This window comes from Cricetulus griseus, chromosome 4 (assembly GCF_003668045.3).
Source record: "Cricetulus griseus strain 17A/GY chromosome 4, alternate assembly CriGri-PICRH-1.0, whole genome shotgun sequence".
Classification (NCBI taxonomy): domain Eukaryota; kingdom Metazoa; phylum Chordata; class Mammalia; order Rodentia; family Cricetidae; genus Cricetulus; species Cricetulus griseus.
Genome location: NC_048597.1, coordinates 92119910 through 92145508, shown reverse-complemented (window position 1 = coordinate 92145508; position 25599 = coordinate 92119910). Strand labels below are relative to the sequence as shown.

General features: G+C 45.8%; 2 protein-coding genes across 4 annotated transcripts in view; one reads left to right on the top strand and one right to left on the bottom strand.

Moving 5' to 3' along the window:
• Sez6l (seizure related 6 homolog like) overlaps positions 1 to 25599 on the top strand; it is a 168825-nt gene that overhangs the window by 120751 nt on the left and 22475 nt on the right. For all 3 annotated transcript variants that reach the window (XM_035444303.1, XM_035444302.1, XM_035444301.1), the window contains exons 7-9: positions 1090 to 1256; positions 1725 to 1919; positions 3222 to 3360. In XM_035444303.1, the coding sequence (XP_035300194.1) occupies positions 1090 to 1256; positions 1725 to 1919; positions 3222 to 3360 (501 nt within the window). The remainder of the gene's footprint in view (positions 1 to 1089; positions 1257 to 1724; positions 1920 to 3221; positions 3361 to 25599) is intronic.
• On the bottom strand, positions 17970 to 19301 carry LOC103162143 (coiled-coil domain-containing protein 121). The gene has a single exon (XM_027415944.1). It carries the CDS (start codon positions 19299 to 19301, stop codon positions 17970 to 17972), a length of 1332 nt encoding a protein of 443 aa, XP_027271745.1.

Genomic DNA, 25599 nt, shown 5'->3' with positions numbered 1-25599 from the left:
GGACACAAACTTTGCAGAGGATTTCACAGGAGCTCCTGGCTGATAGAACTGGGGGGGGGGGCTGTGGAGAGAGGGACACAGAGAGAGGTCAAGGAAGTAATCCACACCCCATCGGTGTGGAGAAAGCAGAGGCTCTCAGAGAAAGAGGGGCCAGGTGCTGGGTCTGTCTTCAAGGCATCATCAAGAGTGACAGCTTCCTTCTACAGCCAGGTCAGAACAATGGGGGGAGTGGTGGAGGAATATTTTCACAGAGGTTACCCCAAATGACACCGCTCTACCCTCAGGCTGGGTAATAGTCAGTGGCAACAAGCCAGGCTCTGAGTGGGACTCTGGGTATGCCCACCCTGCTCCTGCTTCAGACCTTAGCCTGCAGAGTGGGATGTCACCTGTGTACCGGCTGGTTTTGTGTGTCAACGTGACAAGCTAGAGTCATCAGAGGAGAGAGACTTAGTTGAGGAAATGGATCCATGAGATCCAGCTGTAGGGCATTTTCTCAATTAGTGATTGGTGGGGAAGGACCCAGCCCATTGTGTGTGGAGGGTGCCATCCCCAAACTGGCGGTCCTGGGTTCTATAAACAAGCAGGCGCAACAAGCCATGGGGAGCAAGCCAGTGAGCAGCACCCCTCCAAGGGCTCTGCATCAGCTCCTGCCTCCAGGTTCTTACCCTGTTTGAATTCCTGTCCTGACTTTCTTTGCTGAAAAAAAAGCAATGCTGAAGTGGAAACCAAATAAATCCTTTCCTCCCCAACTCACTTTTTGGTCATGGTGTTTCATGGCAGCAACAGAAATTCTAACTGGGATAACCTGACCACACTGCCATCCAAGCCTTACCTCTCAGACCAGAGTAACCCAATGCACAGTAACTACCCCAGGAGCCCTCTCGCTCACACCCACCCTGCATCCCTGAGGGACTCAGGACAAGCAGGCAGTCCCCATTTCTGTGAGGGACCAGGAAGACTGAAAAGGCAGGATTTGAGTTCAGGCAGGAGACCCAGAAAGGCACTCCCATGCACCCCTGTCCCCTTCTGGCCACAGTGTCACTGACCCAAGAAGACATGTCAGCACCCCTCTGTCCTTTCTCCGGCCAGGATGATTGTCTACAGTGGACTGACAAACACATCAGCCCTGCTGTATGACTCTCTCCGAACGGAAAGCGTGCCCTTTGAGGGCCTGCTGAGTGAGGGCAGCAGCATCCGCATCGAGTTCACATCCGACCAGGGCCAGGCAGCCTCCGCCTTCAACATCCGCTTTGAGGGTGAGGGACCCTCTTTCTTGTAAGGTGGAGCCTGGGAGCTGGGAGAGTATGTAGGCTGAACCTGGGCCTGGGATGGGGGATATAGGGGTATAAGGGAGAGGGACACAGTGCCCAACGAGCCCATGATTTCCTAGAGGGATTTTCAGTTGTATTAATGCCAACTTCCTGCTAAGCCTCACTTGTGCTGGAGCCTGGTGCACCCCCCTTCCTCCCGACTTCCCTATTTTCTTCCCTCCCTCCCTCCCTTCCTTCTTCCCTCCCTCCTTCCCTTCCTCTCTTCCTCTCTCCCTTCCCTACCTTCCTTTCTTCCCTCCCTCCCTCCCTCTTTTCCTCCCTTCCTTCTTCCCTCCTTCCCTTCCTCTCTCCCTCCTGCATTCATGCATTCTTTCTTACTTTTGATACAAGGCCTTATTTAGGAATCTCATGTACCTCATCTAGCCACTACCCCTCTCTGTGTCCCCACCTCAGCCTTTGAGAAAGGTCACTGCTACGAACCCTACATCCAAAACGGGAACTTCACCACGTCAGACCCCACCTATAACATCGGCACCATTGTGGAGTTCACCTGTGACCCTGGCCACTCTCTGGAGCAGGGGCCAGCTGTCATTGAGTGTGTCAACGTGCGTGACCCATACTGGAATGACACGGAGCCTCTATGCAGAGGTGAGCCACCACCTCCCACAACACTAGAACACCAGGGCCTCCACCTGGCTGCAAATAACAAGGCCCGGGCCTGGAAGGTGTGGCCTTATTTATTGCACACTGGTTTTCGGATGAGACCCTTTCCAGGAAAATGGTCCTCTGGATCCAGTTGCTGCTGGTTCTTGGGGAGTCACAAATGGTCCATTTTAGGAGCTGTTCCTTCCTGCAGGCCAAAGACCTGCAGTGTACAGCTGTGTGGGTGTCGGATCCTATATGCCACCCCTCCTTCATATGCTGCTACAGTGTACAACTCAACCAACAGCACATGGCAGCTCTGGGTCTCATGGATAACTATCAGTCCACTGAGAGCTGCATGTTCCTCATGACAATACCCTCTACAGCCACATACCATAGACACCAACCCCACTTATGGTGATGAGTCAGACATGGAAGGTACATGCTAAAGAACTTTCTAGGGTCACTGGAGGAGACAGTGGGCTTTGCTTCCCTGTGATCAGAGCCTGGACAGTGTTGGCTGTGACAACCCTCACGTGCACTGGCCCCCCAGTTCCTGTATCCGAGGCCACTGGGCTCTGGCATATGGAGGAATAAAGGGTGCCCTCACTCCTGGCAACCACCTGGCAGTTGGCATGGAGTCACAACCTTGCTCTGGCGAGGGACTGGCCCCTGAATTAAACTGCTACATTAACAGGAAAGAATTTATTGAGGCTTCAGCCTCTGCCATGTTGAGGACTTTCCAAGGCAGTAAACAGAATGGAACTGAGGAAAGCAGCCACTGCATCTCTGCTTCTGGTCCAGGCTGAATCTTTCAGGGTCTTGAGCCTCCTTGCCATCTGGGCACTCACTGGGGCCAGGGGAAGGGCTTCAAGTTGGTGTGGTGAGCTCGGTCATGTTCCACCAGGGGGCCAGCAAGGGTGTTTCCTGACCACACAAGGAAGGAAGCAGATACTATGAGACCATACACACCTCATCTAAAGCTGGCAGAACAGTGTGACCTATGCTCAGTGGGGAAGACTCTACCAACGAGACGCAGATGAGTCCAGCAGCCTCTGTCTCCACACACATGCACAACACAAGCACATGCGCGTGCACACATACAAACTCACATAAATGCTCATACGCACTCATGGGCACAGGGGCACACATGCACAAATACACACGTGCATGCTGCCCCCAACCACCTCATGTGGACACATAGATTACACAGGGACCCAGAGATGCCAACTTCGTCCACCATACTCCCAACCACTATGCTGTCTCTCGGCTTCCTCACAATGGTGTGTGTCTGTCCATCTGTTACAGCCATGTGTGGTGGGGAACTCTCTGCTGTGGCTGGAGTGGTGCTATCTCCAAACTGGCCCGAGCCCTATGCAGAAGGCGAAGACTGTGTTTGGAAGATCCACGTCGGGGAGGAGAAGCGGATCTTCTTGGACATTCAGTTGTGAGTGTCGGGGGCACCCTCCACCAAAGCGGTGGGGAGGAGCTGGTTTCTGCTTTATTGTTTCAGCCAGGATTAACTGAGTGCCTAGTACATGCCAGGGAGTTGCAGAGCCCTGGGGTTGCCACAGCAACACAACCAGCAGCCTACAAAGAGAGCAGTCCCGGTTCTTATGAATTCGTTCTGCCAAGGAGGCCAGTGTTCAGGGAGAGTACACAGATAATCACATATGTGACTTCAGCTCACAGCATAAGGGACGGGCATGGCCACTGGGCATACGACATAAAGAAGAAGGGGAGGAAGGGTTACTCGGCAAAGTTCAGACTAAAGACGAGGTGGAACAAGATGTGCCAAGATCCTTTTATTTTCTTTGTGTCATTTATTTACATATCTACTGTGAGTGGAGTCGGGGCTTGCATGTCACAGCAGTGTGGGGCCGTCATAGGACAACTTGTGGGAGGCGATTCCCTCCTACCAGGAATCAAACTAGGGTTGTCAGATTTGGCATCAGGTGCCTTTACACACCAAGACATCTTGCCAGCCCCCAATTCTTGAATGATCAAATAGCTGGAGTGAACAGAAATGAAGGGTGCTGTGCCAGGTGCCCCAGCCACACTATAGCACTTCCTTGTCTGCATTCTGCAGCTAGTATAGATATCTGCCCCTGTCAGTGTCTGATCTTATTTCACCAGACCTTAGACTACACTAAGTGACTAGGAGGTAACAATGGTGAAAGTGTTTACTAAATGGAGGCAGCTGCCCTAGGCTGCTTCCCACATCCCCTAGGAACAACCACAATGTGTCCATCTAGAACACAGCCCCCAGCGCCCCAGGAGGGCAACACTGAGCCCAGAATGAAGGTGTTAGCTCTGAGTGCTTGTATCTGAGGTCATCGCCCTGCCTGGAGGGCAGCTTCCAAGGACTGCTGGAGGCAAGAGAGAGGTGGCCTCTGGAGGCCTCTCAGCTGCCTCCTCCCACTGTCCTCTGTGAGATGAGGACAGGGACAGATGGTAATGTCTGGGGAAAAAGTTTTTCTGGCAGACCCAGGTGACTGGGAAGAGACCAGAAGCAGGAGTCCAAGGGCCTCTGGCTCTGTGAGCAGCAGACAGGTGCCACATGTCTAATAGCTATCTTTGTAATGTGTAATCTCTGTAGTGTATATTCATTGTGAGCTGATTGATGGGCTTTGTCGTGGTATCCGTGATACAATTTGACCAGATCTGTCTCCAAACCCTGCTATGCCCCCTGCCACTCTTTCAACCCCCCTCAAAAAGCCCCCTTATCTTTAAAAAAAAAAACCCAGATTTTGCATATGGGAGATGTTGCATTTGTCTGAGTCTGGCTATTTTGTTTAACAAGATGGTCTCCAACTCCATCTATTTTCGTGCAAATGACATAATTTTGTTTTTCTTTATGGCTGAACACAACTTGCTGTGTAAACATGCCACATTTTCTTTAACCACACATCTGTCCACAGATATCTAAGCTAGCCACATCACTCTGTCATCATGAATAGCAATAGGCCTGGATGCATGAGCTCTCTGCACAAGGCTAGCTTAGGTCATTTGGCATCTACCCAGAAAACTGTCTGGGATTCTACTTTCGGTTTCTGGTGACCCATGGCTGTCCTAGTGCCACCCCACCTGCAATGACTAAGCTTTCCTTCCCTACATCTGTATCAGCATGCGTTGTCATTCTGACTAGGGTGAGATGGACTTCACATCTGTCTGTTCTTTGCGATTAAGAACATTCAATGAATGTTTTGCTCATCTCTATTGCCCTGTGTTTGTTTTTGGAGAACTGTTTGGTTCATGTGCTCACTGATTGATGAGATTATTGGGGGACTGTTAATTTCCCATGGTCTTTACAGACACTAGCTATCGATCCTGATGTGATGCTGGCAAAGATCCACCACTCTGAAGGTCATCCATCCCTTAGTTCTGCTGGTGGCTTCTCTTGTTTTCAAATTCTGTACAGTCCAGTCTCTTACTGCTTTTCCCTGAGTTGTTGAACACCCTCAGAAAGCCCTTTCCTGTGCCAGTATGTTGGGGTATTTTCTTCTATTCCCTCTAACAGTTGCAATTTCTGGTCTTAGAGTGAAGCTTTTGATCCATGCTGAATTGATTTTTCTTTTTTTGGAGGGTGACATAGGTCCATTTCTGTTATGTTACAAGATTCCTCAGTATTAAAGATTGTTTTTCTTTCCAGTGTCTGATTTGGATACCTTTGTCAAAGATCATGTGGCTGTCACTATGTGGGTTCATTCCTGGATCCTCTATTCTTCAGGTGTGTGTGTGTGTGTGTGTGTGTGTGTGTGTGTGTGTGGACTATCATGTAAAGCTGTCCCTGGAGCTTGGCCTTAGCCTTCCTGCTCCAGCTGAGCCAAAAGCCCCACAAATCTTGAACAGCTGATCCTCGTGGGACAGGGACAGAATTCCACCTCCTTTTCTTCCAAGCTGTGTGCCCCAAGCCTTCTCCCTAGCTGCAGTTTCTTCAGTCTTCCATGAGGACTATGGGACATCGATGTCCATGTTTACTGGAGGCAGGCCTTGTATGGAGTGATAAGTTAGTGGATGGTGGGTGGGTGGATGAATCAAGAAGGGTAGCTAGAAGGAAGCATTTTCCAAGAAAGGATGAAAAAGAAGGAAAGCAAATTAGGAGAGAGCTCAAGCATTCCTGCAGCAAAGACAGCATCCATACAAGCGGAGAGTGAAGGAGGGGTGGCCCATTTAGGGAAATCTACTGTTGCTGTGGGCTCTCTTTTGTCCCACCCAGTCCTGCCACCCTTCTCATCCCCAGAGAATGTGTGAACACAGAGACTTATATTAATTATAAAACTATTGGCTGATGACTAGGGCTTCTTATTAGCTAGCTGTCTCTAAATTATTAACCCATGCTGTTAGTCTATGAATTGCACAAGGCTGTGGCTTACCCATAATCCTTTGGTAGCATGGCATCTCTACAGTATCCCTCTGCCTACCTTTCCCAGAATTCTTGTCTCCTAGTCCCTCCTATCTTCCTGCCTGACCAATTAGTGTTTTGTTCATCAACCAATAAGAGAAACATGTATACAGAAGGACATCCCCCACCTTTCTACCTCAGTTAGAGGCCAGGGGCTGGGAGGCATCTGTCAAAGAAGGGATCAATAATGGGGATCATCTCTGAGATCCTCTTAACTGAAACTTCAGAGAGAAAAACTCCACTCTAGAGTGGCATGGGAGGCTGAGAAGATGGTCCGGTGGGGCTTGTTTCACAAGCATGAGGATTTGAATTCAGGTCTCCTGCACTCATGAGAAAGCCACCAAGGCATGGCAGCCCACCTGTAATCCCAGGACTAGAGTCATGTAAATGCCACTAGGGAGGAACAGACAGAGTCCCCAAGGCAAACTGACTAGCCAATGACAGACTCAGCTTCAATATTTAAGATGGCAAGCAGTTGAAGAAGACATTTGACATCAACCTCTGTCCTCTACATGCACACACATACATGTGCACACACATGCATCAGACACATGTAAATACACACACAGCTCTCAGAAGCCTTCTTTGGCTCCCTGTTGCTCTTGTGATAAGTTATAAACACACAATTCTACTCATGAGAACATTTCCCTGAAGAAGTTACTAGGAAAACTCATTGAGATTCAGTGGGAAAAGGAAAATTTGACACCCAGGTTCTTGCTTTCTTGAAGGGAGTCCTACCCAGCTTCAAGCTCCACCCAATAAGTTGTTGAGGACCAGCCCACCCCACCCCATTTCTGCTTATCTTGGCCTCCTCTCCTTTGGAAGCCTTCCAAAGGTGCAGTTCTGTCCAGCTCCAACTGGCCACATCTGTGGGTGTCTCAGCCTGGCTGGGGATGAAGGAAAGGGGGGCTCTTCTTTCATCTCTGTGGTGCACAAAATACTCAATTAACCTTCAGCTTGGCATCGCATTGCATTTTATTTCCATCTCAAAGCCCGTGCATGACGGAAAAGCTCAAACCATTAACTCAGAGTCATTTCCTGCAGCCAGGCCATGGCACCAGCATCAGGTGGGGCATCACAAAAGACAGGTGTCCTCTCTCTCTTCTAGTTATTCAGGCAGCTGAATTGAACATTGGCACCCCAGCTCCCCTCTTCCCAGTGTTCTATGGCTATATGTTTCCCTGTACAAATGTTAGAGGGGAGTTAAGGAGAGAGGCGACATCCAGCACTGCAGGGCTAGACCATGATGGCATGCAGGGAGGAAGCCTGGTGTGACAGCACAAGGACAGAGACCTGAGTGTAGGGGAAGCCACGGCTGGCTATGGTCAAGCTTCTGTGGGTCTCCAGTGTGAGCACTTTGCTCTGGGCGGTGATTGGCTCTTCTCACTCCTAGTACTGGAGAAAGTTACATTAGTAAGTGCCTGGAGAGACAACTCAGTGGGGAAAATGTTTGCTGCACAAGGGTGAGGATCTGAGTTCAAGTCCCCAGAACTCATATAAAGTCAGGTGTGGCAGAATGCTTCTGTAATCCCAGTGATCCTATGGCAAGAGGAGAGGCAGAGACAATGACCTCACAGTCTTCTGGGCTCCTCTAAAGGGCTTGGGTCGCTTCTCTGGCGACCGCTGCAGCACACATAGCTTGTCTTCTAGGCTCTGGTTGTACAGCAAGAAGCAAAGAGAAACCGAAAGCGAAAACGCAGTCACACTATGTCACTCTGACCACACCCTCACAAGCCTGGTCAGGCACACCTGTAGCCAGCCCCTAAGAAGGCGTGGCTACAGCTTCCCCTACATCTGGTTAGCTCCACTCCACACCAGCCGTTACTCTTGTGGTTGTCATACACTATTGGCATCTCCAAAATTCTGGATCTCTGCTGTAACTGGGCTGAACTTTCACCTATATCCTCTTCTGAGCTCTCTTCAGGGACTCCAGCCGGCCACACAGTGACAAACCTCAGCTACTCTCCACAACTCCTTCAGGCCTTCAAAACCAGTAACACCTGGATGACCTTACACTTCCAAGTTCAGCTGCCAGCATGAGGTACCACCTTGACTGCTTCTGGAACACAGCCTCTGTGTGCTGACCCTGAGGACACACTTCTCAGAAGACTTCACCTCAGTGATTGATGCTGGTCTCTTCTTTATCACAGCTGATTCTTCAGCCCCAGCTGACCAGCATCCATTGTCCCAGCAAAACAAAGGTTTCACTTTTGTGGTTCTGGTTCCTTGTCAACCACCGTCAATTCTTCATCTCCAGCTCACCAGATACCACAGATTCTTCAAACAAATGACCCAGTACTCTTTGCTTCCCTCTGAAACTTCACAAGCCAGGCCTCCATCAGCTGCACTGCTTTGAACATTCTTACTTTCCAAGCTCCTACAGAAGAGCTCACTGAGCCCTCAACACTCAGTGGTATTTCTAGTTCAAAGTTGCAAAATCCGTCCACAATCCTTCCCAAAGTAGCATGGTCAGGTCTGTCACAGCAATACCAGGTAATATCCTTGAACCAACTTGTCTTAGTCAGGGTTTCTATTGCTGTGATGAAACACCATGACCAAGACAACTTTGGGAGAAAAGGGTTTGTTTGGCTTACACTTCCACACCATCCTGCATCACTGATGGAAGTCAGGACCAGAACTCCAACAGGGCAGAGACCTGGAGGCAGGAGCTGATGCAGAGGCCCTGGAGGGGTGCTGTTTACTGGCTTGTTCTTTGTGGCTTGCTCAGCCTGCTTGCTTTTTTTTTTTTTTTTTTTTTTTTTTCTTCAGAGTTTTGAGACAGAGTTTTTCTGTGTAACAGCCCTAGCTGTCCGGGAATTCACTTTGCAGACCAGGCTGACCTTGACCTACAGAGATCCACCTGCCTCTGCCTCCAGAGTCCTGGGGTTAAAGGCGTCTCACCACCATGTCTAGCTTACAGCTGGACCTCATGGAAGCATCTTCTCAAGTGAGTTTCCCTCCTTTCAGATAACTCTAACTTGTGTCAAATTGACATAAAACTAGCCAGCACAGGGAATAAGACCTCCATGGGAACTGGACTAGAGGTCATCTGTGTGACATGAGGGTAAAGAAGCTGGCTGCATTTTGCCCACCCATGTCCTGAGAACAGGATCTGCGGCTTGGCTGATGCTCGCTCTCACCTCCATCTGCAATGAGAAAGAGAAGTAGATACAGCTGAGTGACAGGAAGTGTGAGGTGTGCAGCCGTCCAAAGGGTTGGGCCTGTCAGACACACACCACCTGTTCTACACAGGATAACAGGAATGGCACTGTGAGAGAAACACCATGAAGGCTCCCAATTGTAAGCATGCAAATGCTTTTTTTGAAAGAGCTTGAATTAAGAAAGGCCTGAAGAGACTCCTTGTAGTGCAGGGGATCCTGGAGGCTTGTGTGAAGATTCCTAACAGCCACTGAGGCCTGGCCGTGTGAAGCAGGCTCAGAGTCTCTGCAAAGAAGGACCCAGGAGGCCAGTGCATGAAGATGAAGCCATAATGGAAGATGCAGGATACTGGAAGAGCCAGGACCATGGGGCGTCCAACCAGTGAAAGCTACAGGCGTAGAGCAGAGCCAGACCAAGAGAGAGACTGTGGGTCCTGCAGGTGGTAGAACTAGAGGAGACAGGGAGACTCAAGCCCTTTGGAACCAGCTTATTCTGTCATAGGTTGACTGGTCAACTGGTTGTTATGGCCCATAGGCCCTCCCAGGGTGGTTGCTATGCTTTCTACGTCATTGCTGTGCGATTGTCCGTAAAGCACACCCAGAGTCATAAAGCATAGCGCCACCAGCTAACTTCTGATTGGTTCCTTGTCACGAGGCAGGCATCTGACTTTCTAGTGACTAACTAACTTCTGATGGGTTCCTTGTCACTAGACAGGCATCCTACCTCTAAGCGGCCAAGGCAAGTTTATGGCAAGCACGTGTTCGGCTGTTAAATGGCTGCCGAAAGGGGAGCAGGTCCCTTCAACCCATGAGGTTCAGCCTGAGTGGGGGTGTGTGGACCTGGAAATTCCTAGCAACCCAGTGGCGATAAAGACCAAACACAGTCATCTTGTCATCTTTAAAGAGCTCTCAGTTCCATGTTGTAAAACTAGAGTCTTTTTCTTATTTGCCACCTTTTCGACTGTTTCTTAACCATCCTGCCATGACCTCGAGGAAACCATTTCTGTCCTTCTTCTCATCTCTGGTCGCTAGCCCCTAACTCTCCTTAGTTCCTTACACCTTGTCTCTCTGCCCAGGTGCAGGCCTATCCAGATACTTAGGCCCATAGAGATGCAAAAACGAGGAGGCATCCTATACTGAGGCTCTGGTAAACAATAGTAGATTTGCTAGTATTAGCAATACAATAGTGGGCTGGAGCTCCTGTTTAGTGAAACCCAAGGCTGGATCTCAAAATATTCCATAGCAGAACTATTTTGGTTCCCTACCTCTCTCTTAAATTAATAAAAAGAAACCTGTGCTTCTGCATCAGGACAGATGACTGTGCCTGTCTTAGGACGTTCCCTTCAACCTACCAGGAGTGCCCATCATGGAATCATGCATTCTGTCATGTGTGTTCTGTCTTAGGATTCCCTGAAGGCAAGGAAAACTGTACCCATCTCTGGCTGGAAACAGTCTCAGTAAAACAAATAAGGTTAGTGGGGGATGGGCGATGGTCCAGCTCCAAGCATTCCTGAATCAGAAAGAATCCTGAGCTCTCATGGCTGCAAACGTTCTCCTGCAGGATGGAGACGTAAAAAAGGTTAAAATGGCTTTTTAAAATCTGTGTGGGAATGCCTCTAGTGCACATACTACTTAAGTTTGCTCTCTTAAACATATTTCTGTCCTAAAGCTTGTAAATTACATGTTACATTCCAGTTAGGATGAACTCTGACTTCTAGTTTCTCATAACATTCATATAACACATATAGCAAGGTAACAGACATTAACAATCTCATGAACATACATTACCATCAAAAGACAATAAGATATTCTCACAATCTGTGGGGTGTGAACAATTTCACAATTTTAAACCTTTTTTCTTTATTCCCTGCCTGGGACTCAAAGCCCCTTGAACCTTTCTATTTCTTGCTCAAAGTCCGAAGTTGTAACATCAGGTTTGTAATATCAGTCTTTGAAAGTTAACTAAAAAGTCTTTTGTCCATGTCTTGTTTAAGCATTGTGAAGGAGCTTCTGCCACTCTGGTTTATGCCAGTATCCGACTGTCTTAAATGGGTCCTTTTTCCCAATGGGAAAACTGTCAAAACAGTTTTGTGTGACTGTTTGTGGCAAGAAAGCAAGCTATTTTTTGTCTAGTTCTTAGTCTGCTCCTGGATGAGCACTCATGGATTCAGAGAGGTGAATGTAGTCAGTCTGTAGGGAGGCTGGGACTCTGGAAAGCATCTCGAAACTGGAACTAGGTGTGTCTCCTTTCTTCCTCTGGCTGTAGGTCGGATGTCCTCAAAGTTCAGGAATACAGGTACAGTGTTTCACTCCAGCTGGTTCAGACGGTCTCCTGTGGGCCCAGGTCCAATTCCTCTCTGCTCCATGTATCTCATCAACTGCTCCAGCAGCCAGCACGCCTCGTTCTCCACCTTTGAGAAAACACAGTCATGCCCTCGACCCCCAAATAATTACGGGGTCTGGTCCCCTCTATTCATCTCTCCATTTGACCTGAGTGAAATTCATTCGAGTTCTGTCATGCCAGAATCTGTCTGCATCAGATTGCACATTGGCATCCACATTTAAAAAGTTTAAGATAAACAGTGTGTGGTTTAACGCACCATGTGGAGACTCAGGGCACAGCTCCCCCTTTTTTATCTTAGAAGCTGTGTTTTTAGGGCACTATGGGCCTGCTCTATTATTCCTTGTCCTTGGGGATATATAAGGAATACATGATTTTTTATCAATTTTCCATTGAGCACAAAATTGCTGGAAAGCTTTGTTAGTATATCCGGACCCATTATCTGTATTTATAACTTTTGGCATTTCCATGTAAGCAAAACATCTTAAACAGTGACTTATAACATGTCTGGTGGCTTCTCCTGTTTGTGGAGTGGCCATTAAGAAACCTGAATATGTGTCAATTGCCACGTGCACATTTTTAACTTGCCAAACTCCGTGATTCGAGTCACATCCATTTGCCATAAATAGTTGGGGAGCAGGCCTCGAGGATTCACCCCTAAATTAGCCATAGCCATATTGTGGACATATTCCACATTGTTTGATGATTTGACCAGCAGTCTCTCTGGTTAAGCCAAATTGCTTTCTTAGACTTTTGCTATTATGATGAAGAAAGTTACAAGACTCTCCAGCTTTCTCTATTTAAGACAAATCAATCAATTTTGTTAATCAGTTAACTCATTTCATTTGGCTAGTAATCAGGGAAAGGCCTATTTAATAGGTTCCCAGTGTGACCCATAACCATGGTAATTCTCTTAGGTGAATAACATTTTGAATTTGCTCAAATAATATTCTAATCTGACTATTATTGGATCCTATGTATGGAACTGTCTCTATTACCTTATAAGCCTTAAAGACATAGTGACTGTCAGTATACAAATTAAATGAATTATTTATTAGGATCTGAAAGACCATTGTAACAGCTCGCAATTTGACTATCTGAACTGAAGCCAGAGCTGTCTGCTTCACCTATTCCTTTCCATCAATAATACAGGCGGCTCTCCCATTGGATGAGCCATCAGTAAAAACTAACACAGCATCTTTTACAGGACTGCTTTTTATTATTTTGGAAATATAAAAGGATGTATTAGTATAAATTGTAACAGTCCATGAGCTAGAAACTGATTATTAATTCTTCCTGAAAACTGAGCAAAGGCAATCGCCCACAAATCATTGTTCTGAAACAACCAATTAAACTGTTGCTTGGCATAAAGTACATGTATCAGACTTAGTTTTCTCCTAAAATACTTCCTAGAATCCATATGGTATTTTTTTACCATGTAGGCTACTGTTTTAAAATAAGGGTTTAATGCTTAGGCTGTCGAGACAGGTAGGTGTAACCACCATAATGGTTCCTTCTGCCATAAAACAGAAGTTGGACTATGCTTTGTGGGGAGCACATAAGCTTTCCATGGTTTTGTATAGTCAATACAATATATTTGTTGATGCTGAATCACCTCCTCTAATTATAGAATTTGTCTACCTTCTTAGTTAGCAGTCTGGGTACATTTGGATCATTCTCCTTATAGAATCTTATTTAAAGGATTTAAATCATCATTAGATGCCCCCAAAAAGGTATTTAACCATTGAATATTTTATAACAACTTCTTTAAAACTTAAAGATTTTAAACTTTTTCTAATTGCTATCTATTAAGCCTTAATTTCTTTAGAATACAACATATGTCTAACAATTTTTTAAGATTTATTTAAAGTTTCTAAGTAGTCTTTTCTAATCTAACCTTCAAAGCTGACAAGCTGATAAGACCTCATTTGCATCTTAGCTGACCTGGCCTAATTTGTATTTACAAAGACATAGTTAAGCTGTGAATCTAACAGGATGGCTCTCTCCTGAGGCTTTTCACAAACCCTTTTTAAAATCATGTATCAACTTTTATTTTCTAGATTTTCCTTTTCTAACCATAAAAATTTAGGAAGATCTGTATCCTTTCATCTGCCAAATTTTACAGAATCATCTATAGATTCCTCGTGTCTCTAAGCTAACGCTATAGGTTTTTGCTAACTTTTTTATTGACTATCCCCTAGGGCTCAAATCATTAATTTTTCCTGTTAAGACATTGACTGACTGGATGCTCATTTTGACTATATTAAAGTGACTTTCATATTTTTTAAATTATATCCAAGGCAATGTAAATATCTCTCTAATCATATCCAAGGCAATTTAGGTATTTCCATTCATCCACATTCATAAATTCACAATCACATCACACATCCAGGTGTAGCCACACTGTTCATTAATAACTTGCATACATCTCATATTTCTCCTTTTGCAAAGAAAAAGCCCTAATTGAAATTTCTCCTAACACAGTAGCTATAGTCAATCCTTGAAATATGAGCATCCAAAATTTGAACAGATCTAAGCTTAAATATGTTGCCCTTTCTTCTCTATAAGTCTCAAAAACAGTTTCTGTCTGGCTGTATCAATAGCATTTATATACATTATGGCATCAGCCATAGTGGCATCTCCCAAGGCTGTAAGTTATTCCCAGGAGCTTCAGGCTGTCCACCCCCCTGTCAGCCATTTTGCTCAGCCCGTTGCAGATGCTGGCATGAGGTAGCACCAAGTCACTGGCTGAGGGCCGGCAGACCGCAGCTGCTGCCACAGCTGACCTTGGCTTTAGCTCGACTATGCCTTCTGGGCAGCTGGAAAATTTGCGGCTGTATTTTGGGCACAAGCCTGAACCCCTATTCTCTCTTTTGTTGGGACTCTGTCTGACCTGGTGCCCTTCCTGTACATGTCTAAAGCAACCTCTAGAAGGCTCTGTGCATTTCTTCTTCCCTATGCCTTGCTTTCTCTCTAGGAATAACATATTATTAACTGAAGTTCCTGTAAGGCAGCCACCATTGCTAATACCTGAGTGTAAGCTAGGTCCATATCTGAAAAAATCTTAATGAACTCACCTATGTCAGTCCTCTTCCTGTGAGGCCTTACAGTGGCCTGGCATGCAGTACCAGCATTTTCATAAGCTAGCTGTTTCACAATCAAAGTTCCAACACCTGTGTCTCTAACTTTTTTGTATAATGTCCACACAGGCCTAGAAACCAATTCTGAACTAACTCCCTAGGTCCCTGCCTGCTCTCTATAACAAATATCCTCTTCCTGACCAGCAGGTCTTGGTTACCTGCTTTCAATTTCCTAGGGGTGAGGCTTCTACAGCAATATTCCCTATCAGCCTCTGGGTAAAAATTGCTGTTGGTCCATACTGGACATAAGCCAATTTTAGTTCCTTGAGCTGTTTGAATGGTATTGGCACATGTATACTCCTATGTTCTCCTGAGCCTTTCTCTCTCTGATCCGAGGAAACCTGTAAATTTCTTATCTCCTGTAAGCAATTTCACTAAAATTTCCAAGTGTCTTAGCTTTTGCTGAGTTTTACCATTATTTGCCTTTCTGTATTCCCAGTTTAAAATGAAGGAAGTGAAGACTCCTTCCATCTAGGTACTTATTAATTCTCTATCCCTGCTCATCCCAATCATTTGTCCTGTATATTCTTTACCATCTAGCTGCCCCTTAGTAGGCGTGGAGTTTTCTGTTCTCCATTACATTCCTAGATATCTCCCGAGGGCCTGCGTGTATGCGAGGCGGCACCTATGTCTTCCCAAGCCCCTGCGCAACTCGAAATGCTGCATCATGGCAGTGGCTTTTGCAAGTGGGAAGGATCCTTTTAAAACTCTAAAAACTCTAAAATCTCCTGTACTTGCTTTCACTTTGTTTTAGCTCTCCTGGCTATTAAACTATACCCAAGTAAATAAATATACAATCATCTGACTAACAATTACCTGCCTGATTTCTCTAACTATATACATTTTACTTTCAAAGCTAACTTACTTCTCTTTACCATCTGGCTAATATTCCTGTTTCATATTTACAATTACCTGCATTTTTCATTCTGGAGTTTAACGCATTGCATTTTACCATTTTGTCATCTGACTGACATTTCAGTCTCACATCTACTTTGTGCAGTTTCTCTTACTTTAAGGGTTAAATAACCTGCTTTACCTATTTTCGTCAGCTGCTGGCTGACATTTTCATCTTATATATATTTTGTGCACATTTCTGCTTTAAGAGTTAAATAACCCGATTTATCTTTTTTCGTCAGCTGCTGGCTGACGTCTTCCTATTTTATATTACACGTATCTATTTTCTATTTCTACAATTATATACAGTTTTATTCCTGACTTAACGCTGTTCACTCACCACATTCGGCCACTTCTTTCTTCTTTTTTTCTGCGTGTGCTTCTTCTCCCATCGGTTCAACCTCGATGACTATCTCTTAGAAGTGTCCATGCCTCTGCCTTGCCCATTGCTTCTTTGGTGTTCGTTTCTTCGTGGTGTCCATGGCTTCTTCCCCCGTTCTCAGGCCCCACGTTAGGTGCCAGTTTGTCGTGACTCAGCATGTCTCAGCCTTAACCCATGAGGTTCAGCCTGTGTGGGGGTGTGTGGACCTGGAAACTCCAAGCAACCCAGCGGCGACCAAACACAGGTATCTTGTCATTGTCAAGTGATCACTCCGCAGGCAATCGGGCAAGGTTTCTTTATTCAGCTACACCAGCCAAGCGCAGGCCAAAGTGAGGAGGAGGGAGCCGGAACCAGGGCCAGCAGAAGGGGAAGAGGGGGGTCCACGTGTCCCTGGTCCCTTAAGAAGCCTTTTCTAAGTCACCTTAGACTTCCCCTCTCCCCGCCCTCACGTGCATGTTCCGGCACACCTGTCCGGGTTACCTGGGGCGGGGCCAGAGTGTCTCCCTACATGTCTTCTTTAAAGAGCTCTCAGTTCCATGTTGTAAAACTAGAGTCTTTTTTTTATTTGCCATCTTTTCGACTGTTTCTTAACCATCCTGCCATGACCTCGAGGAAACCATTTCTGTCCTTCTTCTCATCTCTGGTCGCTAGCCCCTAACTCTCCTTAGTTCCTTATACCTTGTCTCTCTGCCCAGGTTCAGGCCTATCCAGATGCTTAGGCCCATAGATATGCAAAACCAGGAGGCATCCTATAGTGAGGCTATGGTAAACAATAGTAGATTTGCTAGTATTAGCAATACAATAGTGGGCTGGAGCTTTCTGGTGCTCCTGTTTAGTGAAACCCAAGGCTGGATCTCAAAATTTTCCATAGCAGAACTATTTTGGTCCCCACACCTGACTCGTCTTCAAGGGTGCAAACAGCTTTCATTTGAAGTCCCCCACAGTTACAGGTTCTACATGAGAGGAAGGAGTTGTGTGCTTGAATAATGATAAAACAGACTTTTATTTTGAACAATAACAGGTAGGCTTTTATTTTTTTTCCAATAAGTGTTTAAGAACAAAGCATTTCATGTGCAAGTTAAATCTGTAAGCCAAAGATACATTCAGCTATTCATTTTCAGCACAGTTTTAAATGAGTTCATTTTATAGCTAAGTAAATGTTAAAATTCTACAATGCAATGCCAAGGCTTTTGCCTGAAGCAATGCCCAGGACTGAGAGAGCTGTCTGTATTTTGTCACACAGGCACACACGACCCAAACCCAGAACCATACGCCACATCACAACCCACAACTCTGCAGAACAATCCAGCCCCAGCTGTGCACAAATGCAAAGAACCCATTCCCCAAATAACTCCCAGCACCCACCTAAGACACCAGCCCTACCACTGTGAGATGGGTGACTGTGTGGAAGGTGCCGATTACAAATGCACCTGTTGTCATGAAGTCCACACTAGAGCAGGGTTGAGCACCAAAGTCTACACCACAACAGAGAACTTGTCATTGAAGGTACAGAGTCTAAAAAACAAAGCTTCCCTAATGCTGTGAAGCTTTCCGTTAGGCTAGCCCTTTGGGCTGCTGTGAGGGGACCAAGCCTGAGAAAAAGGCCAGGACCCCTCTGCCCCCTGAGAAGCTCAGCTCCCCTCCCCATCCCTTGATACTTCTGCCCTGATAGCATCTTCAATTCTTGTGTGCTACCCCCAACTTCAGCTCCAGTCTGCTTCCTGGGCAGCCATTACTTAGGATTGGTTCTCAGCCTGGCATCCAGTAGATGGCTCTGGGGTGGGTGGGGGGCAGTCTGTGGTTTGGGGGGGTCGGCATTCCTGCTGCTGCAGGCGCTGCCTCCCCCGGGCCAGGGCCTCCAGGTACCACTGCTGCTCCTTCCACTGTTGTGTTCTCTGCTCCAGCTTCTTCTTTCTGGCTTCCAGCTCAAAGAGTTCCTCATCCAGCTGCTGGAGCTTCGTTCGCAGAAGCCTATTCTCAATGTCGACATGATGACACAAGTTCTTGTGAGCCTTTTTGGCCTTAACCTCCAAGGCCTTGGCCTTCTTCTTCAGCTCCCTGGTGATGTCCTCTCCTGACTCCAGTAGGTTCAGCTCCTCCACTTGTTTCTCCAGGGCGGCCCTTTCCTTCAGGAATTGGAAGTGTGCCTTTTGGTCCACGAAGGGCAAGTCAGCTATAATTCTGGCTTTCTCCAGCTCTAAGGCCTCTATCTCCCTGTCCTGGGTCTCCTTTATCTGTGCAATGGGATCCAGGTCCTTCAGCTTCTTCCTCAAGCCAGCCTTCATCTTCCTGCCCTGTGCCAGCTGCTTCTGGAGGTTGGCTGTTTGGGAGGTGAAGGTAGAGACCAGCTTTCTCCTCCTGTCCTTGATGTCCTGACTCTGCTGGATGTAATCTTTCCACAGGAAGTCGTATTTCTCCTGGGCTCTCTCGTTTCTCTCCTTCAGGTACTCCAGGAGGGGCTTGTTTTCTGCTTCCTCGAATGCTCTTTCATCCTGCAGCTCCCTAGTGTCCTTCAGCAGCACTGCCCTGCGGAATCTAACGGCTTCCATCTCCTGATTCAGCTGTTTCATGGCCACCAGGGTCCTCCTCCTCACCCTCTTCTCCAGTCGGGTCATCAGTTCAGGCCTCAGATAGTTTTTGAGAATCCTCATGTGAGGGTGAGGAGGACCTGACAGGGCATCCATCAAGTAGGCAGGGGATCCTTGGGAATCCTGGAAATCGCTGTGGCTGCTGGCCTGCTGTTTGAGGCTGATGCTGCCTCCTGAGGAGAAAGGGGTTAGGTTGTGGACCCTGTCAAGGGGCTGCAGCCCGGGTTGTGGTAGGTCCTCTCTCTGTGCCTCCTGCTCCCTACAGACTATCTCTGGCCACCTCACCCTGAAGTCACACATGGCCCTCTTCTTGGTCAAGGGAGGCCTGTACCTCCTTTCATGGGGTGTCAGGAAGTCAGCCTCATCTTGAGCAGGGAGTGCAGAGAGCCCCAAAGGCTTGGCCCCTTCTCTTTGGGGGAAGATGGTGGCACGCCTGCCCCTTGTGTTCCAGCTGGGGTAACCTTGACCTTGGGACTCCATAGTCCCTTCAGCTCCTGGGGGCAGAGCTTGCTCCTTCAATGATCCCACCCATCCATTCTCTAGGTCCCTCAGTCACCACCTTTCCTACATTGCCCCAGCTCTGGGCAGATGACTGCCTTTGTCCAAGTCTTAGAACCAAATGTGTTCTCTGCACTATGAGGGCTCAGAATGTGGAATGCTCTAGGAGTCTCCAGTCCTTTGGCTTGCTATGGCCTAGAAGGTGAATTTCAGGGAGAGAGGGCTTTGCCTGCTGGAGAGAGGGAAGGACCTGCTGGGAGAGGGCGTGGTCCGAGGGAGGGCGTGGCCTATAGGAGGGTCCTTAGGGTGGTGGGCCGGGCTTTAGGAAGGGCATGGCCTATAGAGGGAAAAGGACCTGCCAGGAGAGATGGGAGGGACTTGAGGAGGAAAGACCGGACCTACCAGAGGGCAGTGGCTACAGAGGAGGTGAGGGCAGGGCCTGGATAGACCCTGGGCTTGGAGCTGTAGGCTAAGGTACAAGGTTGGAAAACAAGCTTCATCGACTGGAGCCTATGGCGAGCCGCACCAGGACTTTCTCAGCCAGGCAAGCTAGGAAGACCCTTTGCACCCGTGACCTACACTGTGCGGGCTGAACAGGGGCCCTGGGAGGGAGGGAAGTTGCCAAGGGCCGAGAGGCTCCAGGCTCCTGGCTCACCTTCGCTGTGTGGTTTGGGTGCAGTCTGGGTCTGTTCCTCGGGATTCCGACTCCCTCCATGCTCACTGGGTTCACAGCGGCATGAGCACCCTCCCGATGCCATGGCTGGTGTTGAAGCATGGGGCTTGCACTGCAAGCTACCTCAGTTTCCCAGGAAGGGAAAGCCGCCCCAGAATTGTGCCCTGTGCAGCCACCTTGGTCCCGCAGTTACAGTGAAAGTTGAGAAGGCCCAGAGTGTGGAATGACATGGAGGAGGATGACCTCCCATGAGCAGAGCAGCTGTGGAGTCTTGGTCCCCAGCACCGCCCCTGCACTGGTTGACTCTGCTGTACAGGACAGCTGAGGGACTTCCCTAGGGAAGAAGAAATCACTTGCTTGTGGCACAGGTGGTTTCCTGCCTCTTAACAAGGAGACCCATAGGAGTAGCCGGAAGCAGGGAGACGAGTACATCTCTCTTAGAGCCTTGGAAGGAGGCTTCTGGGACAGGCCTTGTGTACCTCATGCCCTTCTCTGTGTGCTACCACTAACCTTGTCTCCTACCCTGCTCCCGGGCTTTTGGGTCTCAGTTCAGCACTTCTGTGTGTGCAGACAATGACTAGGTTCCTGGGAAACGTTAGTGAAAAGGAGGAGAGGGTGAACAAGGAGGAGAAGCCGCAGAGAAAGTAAGGACACTACCCGCACCTTTAATTCCAGCGCTGGGAGCTGGTGGCAGAGGCAGGCAGAGCCCTGTGATTTTACTGCTAGCCTCATCTATAGAGCTAGTTCCAGGGCCACACAGTGAGACCTCATCCCAAAAGGAAGAAAGAGGGGAAGGGAGAGAAGGGGAGGAAGGAAAAGGAGGGAGGGAAAAGGAAGGAAGGAAAGAAGGAACCTTCCAGTGACATATGGCAAACACAGGTTTCTGTGAACTCGGAACTCTCTGGCATCATTAACCATTACCTGGGTCCTCAGTGTCATTTTAGATCTGAAATAGCGGTCCTTCCAGGACTGCTCTTTGCTCAAGACTACTTTGGCTATCTGGGGTCCTTCATGGTTCCACATAAAATTTAGGATTTTTGTTTCTATTTCTGTGAAGAATGTCATGAGAATTTTGAGTGAGATTGCAAGGAATCTGTAAATTTCTTTTGGTAGAGTGCGATTTAAATACTAAGCACGAGATGCCTTTTTTTTTTTCTAGACTCTTCTTCAATCTCTTTTACCAGAGACAAGAGTTCATTATAGAAGTTTATCAACTCCTCGATTAGGTTTCTCCCTTGATATTTTTGAGGCTATTGTGAATGGGAGTGTTTCCATGGTTTCTTTCTCAAAACCTGTGTTATCAGCACATAGGTAGGCTTATTGGTTTTGTACGTTGATTCCATACCCTGACACTTCACTGAAAGTGTTCATTTCTTTCCATTTCTAGAAGCTTTCTGATGGAATTTTGGGGACCTTTTATGTATAATATCATAACATCTAGAAATAGGGATAATTTGACTTTTCCTATTTGTATCCCTTTAATTTCCTTCTCTTGCCTTATTGCACTGGTTGGTAGTTCAAGAATTATATTGAAAAGAGTGAGGATCATGGACAGCCCTGTCTCATTCCTGGTGTTAGTAGAATTCCTTAGAGCTTTTTCTCCATTTAGGAAGATGTTAGTGGTCATTTGTCAAACAGAACTTTATCATGAAGGCATGTTGGATTTTATCAAAGTTCTCTTCTACATCTATTTGGGTGATAATGTGAGTTTTGTATTTAGCCCATTTGTATGATCAGTAGATCATATGATTTATTGATTTATTTATGTTGAGCCATCTGTAACGATAAGTCTTTACGCCATCCACCCGAGTTCTGCCCACCACCTGGGCACCCAAATAACATACAGAGACTTATATTAGGTACAATGCTGCTGGCCAATGACTAGGATTTCTTATATGCTTACTCTGTCTTAAGTATCAACCATAGCCATAATCTATATATTTATAAAGACGTATCTGATTGAAGACACGAGCTTGTCAGGCTCACATGGAGGCTCTAGAGAAGAAAGGAGGAGGAAGAGGAAGAGAGCGATTTCCTGCTTGTCCCTGCTTATATTCTGAGTCTTCCTGCTATGTCACTTCCTGCCTAGATCACAAGACTTTACTACATTTCCCAGAATCCTTCTTGACTCCTAGTCCTTCCTAACTTGCTGCCTCACTGGTTATTCAACAACAAATAGGATAAACATATACACAAAAGAACTTACCCATCAGCCATCTCTATATCTCTTGGACTAAGCCAACTTGATCATGGTGGATGGTCTTTTCTTAATATATGACTGTATTTAGTTTGAAGATATTTTATTGAGGATCTTTATATCTATGTTCATCAGGAATATCGGCCTGTAGCTTTCTCTATTTTGTTGTGTCTTTATGCATTTTTAGAATTAGAGTGATACTGGCTTCATAGAAGGAGTTAAGGGGTATTCCTTCTGGTTTTAGTTTGTTTGCTGTTTGTTTTTTTAACTTAAGAAGTATGCCTTACAGATCCTTTCTGAACATCTGGTAAAATCCCATGTTGAACCCATCTGTGCCTGGACTTTTTTTTTAGCCAGAGGGCTTTTCATTTGTGTTTCTACCTCCTCTTCAGTTATTTAGGTTGTTGATCTCTGACTTAACTTTGGAAGTTTGGATGAACGTAGAAATTCATCCATTTCTTGTAGATTTTCTAACTCAATGGAGTACTGGTTTTTAATGTTACCCTTCTATAGAAATTTGAATTTCTTTGGTGTCTGTTGTAATGTTTCCCTGTTCATTTCTGATTCTGTTAATTTGGGACCTCCCCTTCCTTCCTTCCTTCCTTCCTTCCTTCCTTCCTTCCTTCCAACCTTCCTATTGGTTAGTTGGATCAAGGGTCGTTTATCTTCACAAAGCACCAGCTCTTAGATTCAATGATTCTTCCTACTGTTTTCTTTGTTTCTTTTCCATTAATTTCTTCCCATCTTCTGGATTTGGGTTTGGTTTGTTCCTGTTTCTCCAAATTCTTGAGCTGTATCATTAAGTCATTTATTAGTGCTTTCTGATTTTTTTTTTAACATAAACACTGGAGCTAAAAGCTTCCCTCCTTAGACTGTTTTCAGTGTGTCCCAGAGGTTTTGTTGCATTGTGTTTTCATTTTCCTTTAATTCCAGGAAGGTTTAAATTTCTTTTTCTTCTTCAACCCATCCATCACTCAGTAATGTGTGGTTTAATTTCCATGGGTTTTTACTACAGATTCATTTGCCTTTGGCTTTAAGCTTTGTAGCATTGTGGTCAGACAGAATAACACAGTTATTGCTGTTTTCCTCAATTTGTTAAATTTGTTTTCTATCCTATGATGTGATCTATTTTAGAGAGGTTTTGTTTGCCTGCTGAGTAGAATGTATATTCTTCAGTGTTTAAATGGAATGTTCTGTAGGTAATTTTTGGGTCCACCTAATTTTGATGTCATTTAATTCTGATGTTTCTCTGTGTATTTTTGGTTCAGATGTCCTGTTTATTGGAGAAACTGGGGTGTTAATTACTCACTTATTAATTACTGAGTTGGAGCTAATCTGTCTCTTTAAGTCCACTAGTATACTATCTGTGAAACTAAGACATATATGTTTAGGGTGGTAATGTCTTCTTGGTTAATTCCCTAATAAAATGAAGTGTCCTTGTTATCTCTTCCATCGTATTTTGGTTTGAAATCTATCTTGTAAAATAGCAACACCTGCTTATTTTCCTAGTCCTATTTGCTTGGAGTACTTTTGTCTTCCCTTTCACTTTAAGGGGGTTCTGGCTTTTGAAGGCACGGTAAGTGTCTTGTAGACTTGAGAAGATGGATGTTGTTTCTTAACACATTTGGCCAACATGTGTCTTTTGATTAGGGGGTTGAGGCCATTCATATTTCAAGTTATTATTGAAAGGTATATGACCCTGGGTATGGTGGCACACACCTTTAATTCTATTACTCTGGAGGCAGAGACAGATAATCTCTGTGAGCTCAAGGCCAGCCAGGGCTACATTATGGAACCTTTCTTTTCTTAAAAAAAAAAATTAAATTAAAAAGTCGGGGTGGAGGGGAAGAAAGGTATGTGCTGGTGCTGCCTCTGTCTTTGTGTGTGTGTGTTCTTAGTCCTATTTTGTGTTTCAATGATTATACTTTTGTTTCTTTTCTACAGTGTCTTGGCTATGCTTCTTCCTCTATTCAGTCCAAAGTATTGCTTCCAGTATTCCTTGTAGAGTGGGTTTGGTGGACATGAATTATTTTAGCCTCTTCATAACATTTTGGAAGTTTTTTTCCCTCCTTTAGCTATGTCAGATAGCTTTTCTAGGCACAGTAGCCAATGCTGGCATCTGTGATCATTCAGAATTTGAAGTACATTGCTCCAGGCCATTCTGGCTTTTAATGTTGCCATTGAGAAATCTGTTGTTTTTCTGGGTTTCCCTTATAAGTGTGACTTGTGATTTTTCTCTTCACAAAGAAGCTTTCAATAACCTCTCTTTGTTCCATTATTTTTAGTGTTTATGCTATGCTGTGGGGAGTTCCTTTTCTTGTGTGTGTGTGTGTGTGTGTGTGTGTGTGTGTGTGTGTGTGTGTGGTTTGGGCAAGTTTTCTTCTATGATGTTGTTGAACTTTTTGTAGTGTCTTTTCATTTTGTCTTTTCTTAGTGTCTTGAAGTTCCTGCAAATGTCTTTTGACTGCTTTTAAACTTGTTTATGTTCTTTGCCTGAGTCACCTAATATCTCTACTTTATCTTCAAGTCCTGATAACTGTCTTTTACTTGCTTCGTTCTGTTTATTGGGCTTCCACCGAATTTTCTAATTTAGGTTAATGAGTTTTTCAATTACTTCAGCTGGAGTCTCTCCATTATTTCAACCTCTTTATTCAACTTGGGTTTCGAATCCTAAATTGTCTTCATCGTTTCACTTGGCTGTGTGTGTGTACTTTCTTGGACATCATTGCTAATCTTTTCAAATTCATTAAGCTGTGTATTTGTTTCTTTAGATTCCTTGTGTTCTGTGTTTAAATTTTATGATTGTTCTTGTAAATTCTGTGCCCTGGAGTTCATCCTGGTAATTCTTACTGGAGAACGATTTTATGGTGGATGGGAGGAAGGGGGAGTAGTGACTGTGATATACTATACTGGCCCTTCATATTTGTGTTTTTGTGCTAAGATCTGGACACACAGACATCTGTTGGTTATGTGTCTAAAATGAGATTTTAGGCAGCTTCTATGGAGAGAAGACTTGTTTTTGTTTGTTTGTTTGTTTGTGGATTTTTGGTTTTGCTGTTGCCCAAGCTTGATTGATTTCAGTCAATTAGACATGAGGAATTGGTAGGCAATGCCTTCAGTTGATTGGTGGTAATTCTGATTGTAGGGATGATGGTGATTCCAATTAAGGGGTGATCAAGAAAACATGCAATGGACAAATGGTTGGATCTATTCAGGTGTTGCTACCTGAGCTCTATTGGGGAGTGTGAGTGTGGTATGGGTGAGGTCTTGGGCACACACCTGGCTAAGCTGACATACAATCTGTGCAGTAGGCTTAAGGTTTGGGGTGGTGCAGGCAGGCAAGCTGGCTAGGGTCTGGAGACTCACTAGACTGAACCAGTGCGTGGGATGTGCTAAGTTTGCAGGTTAGA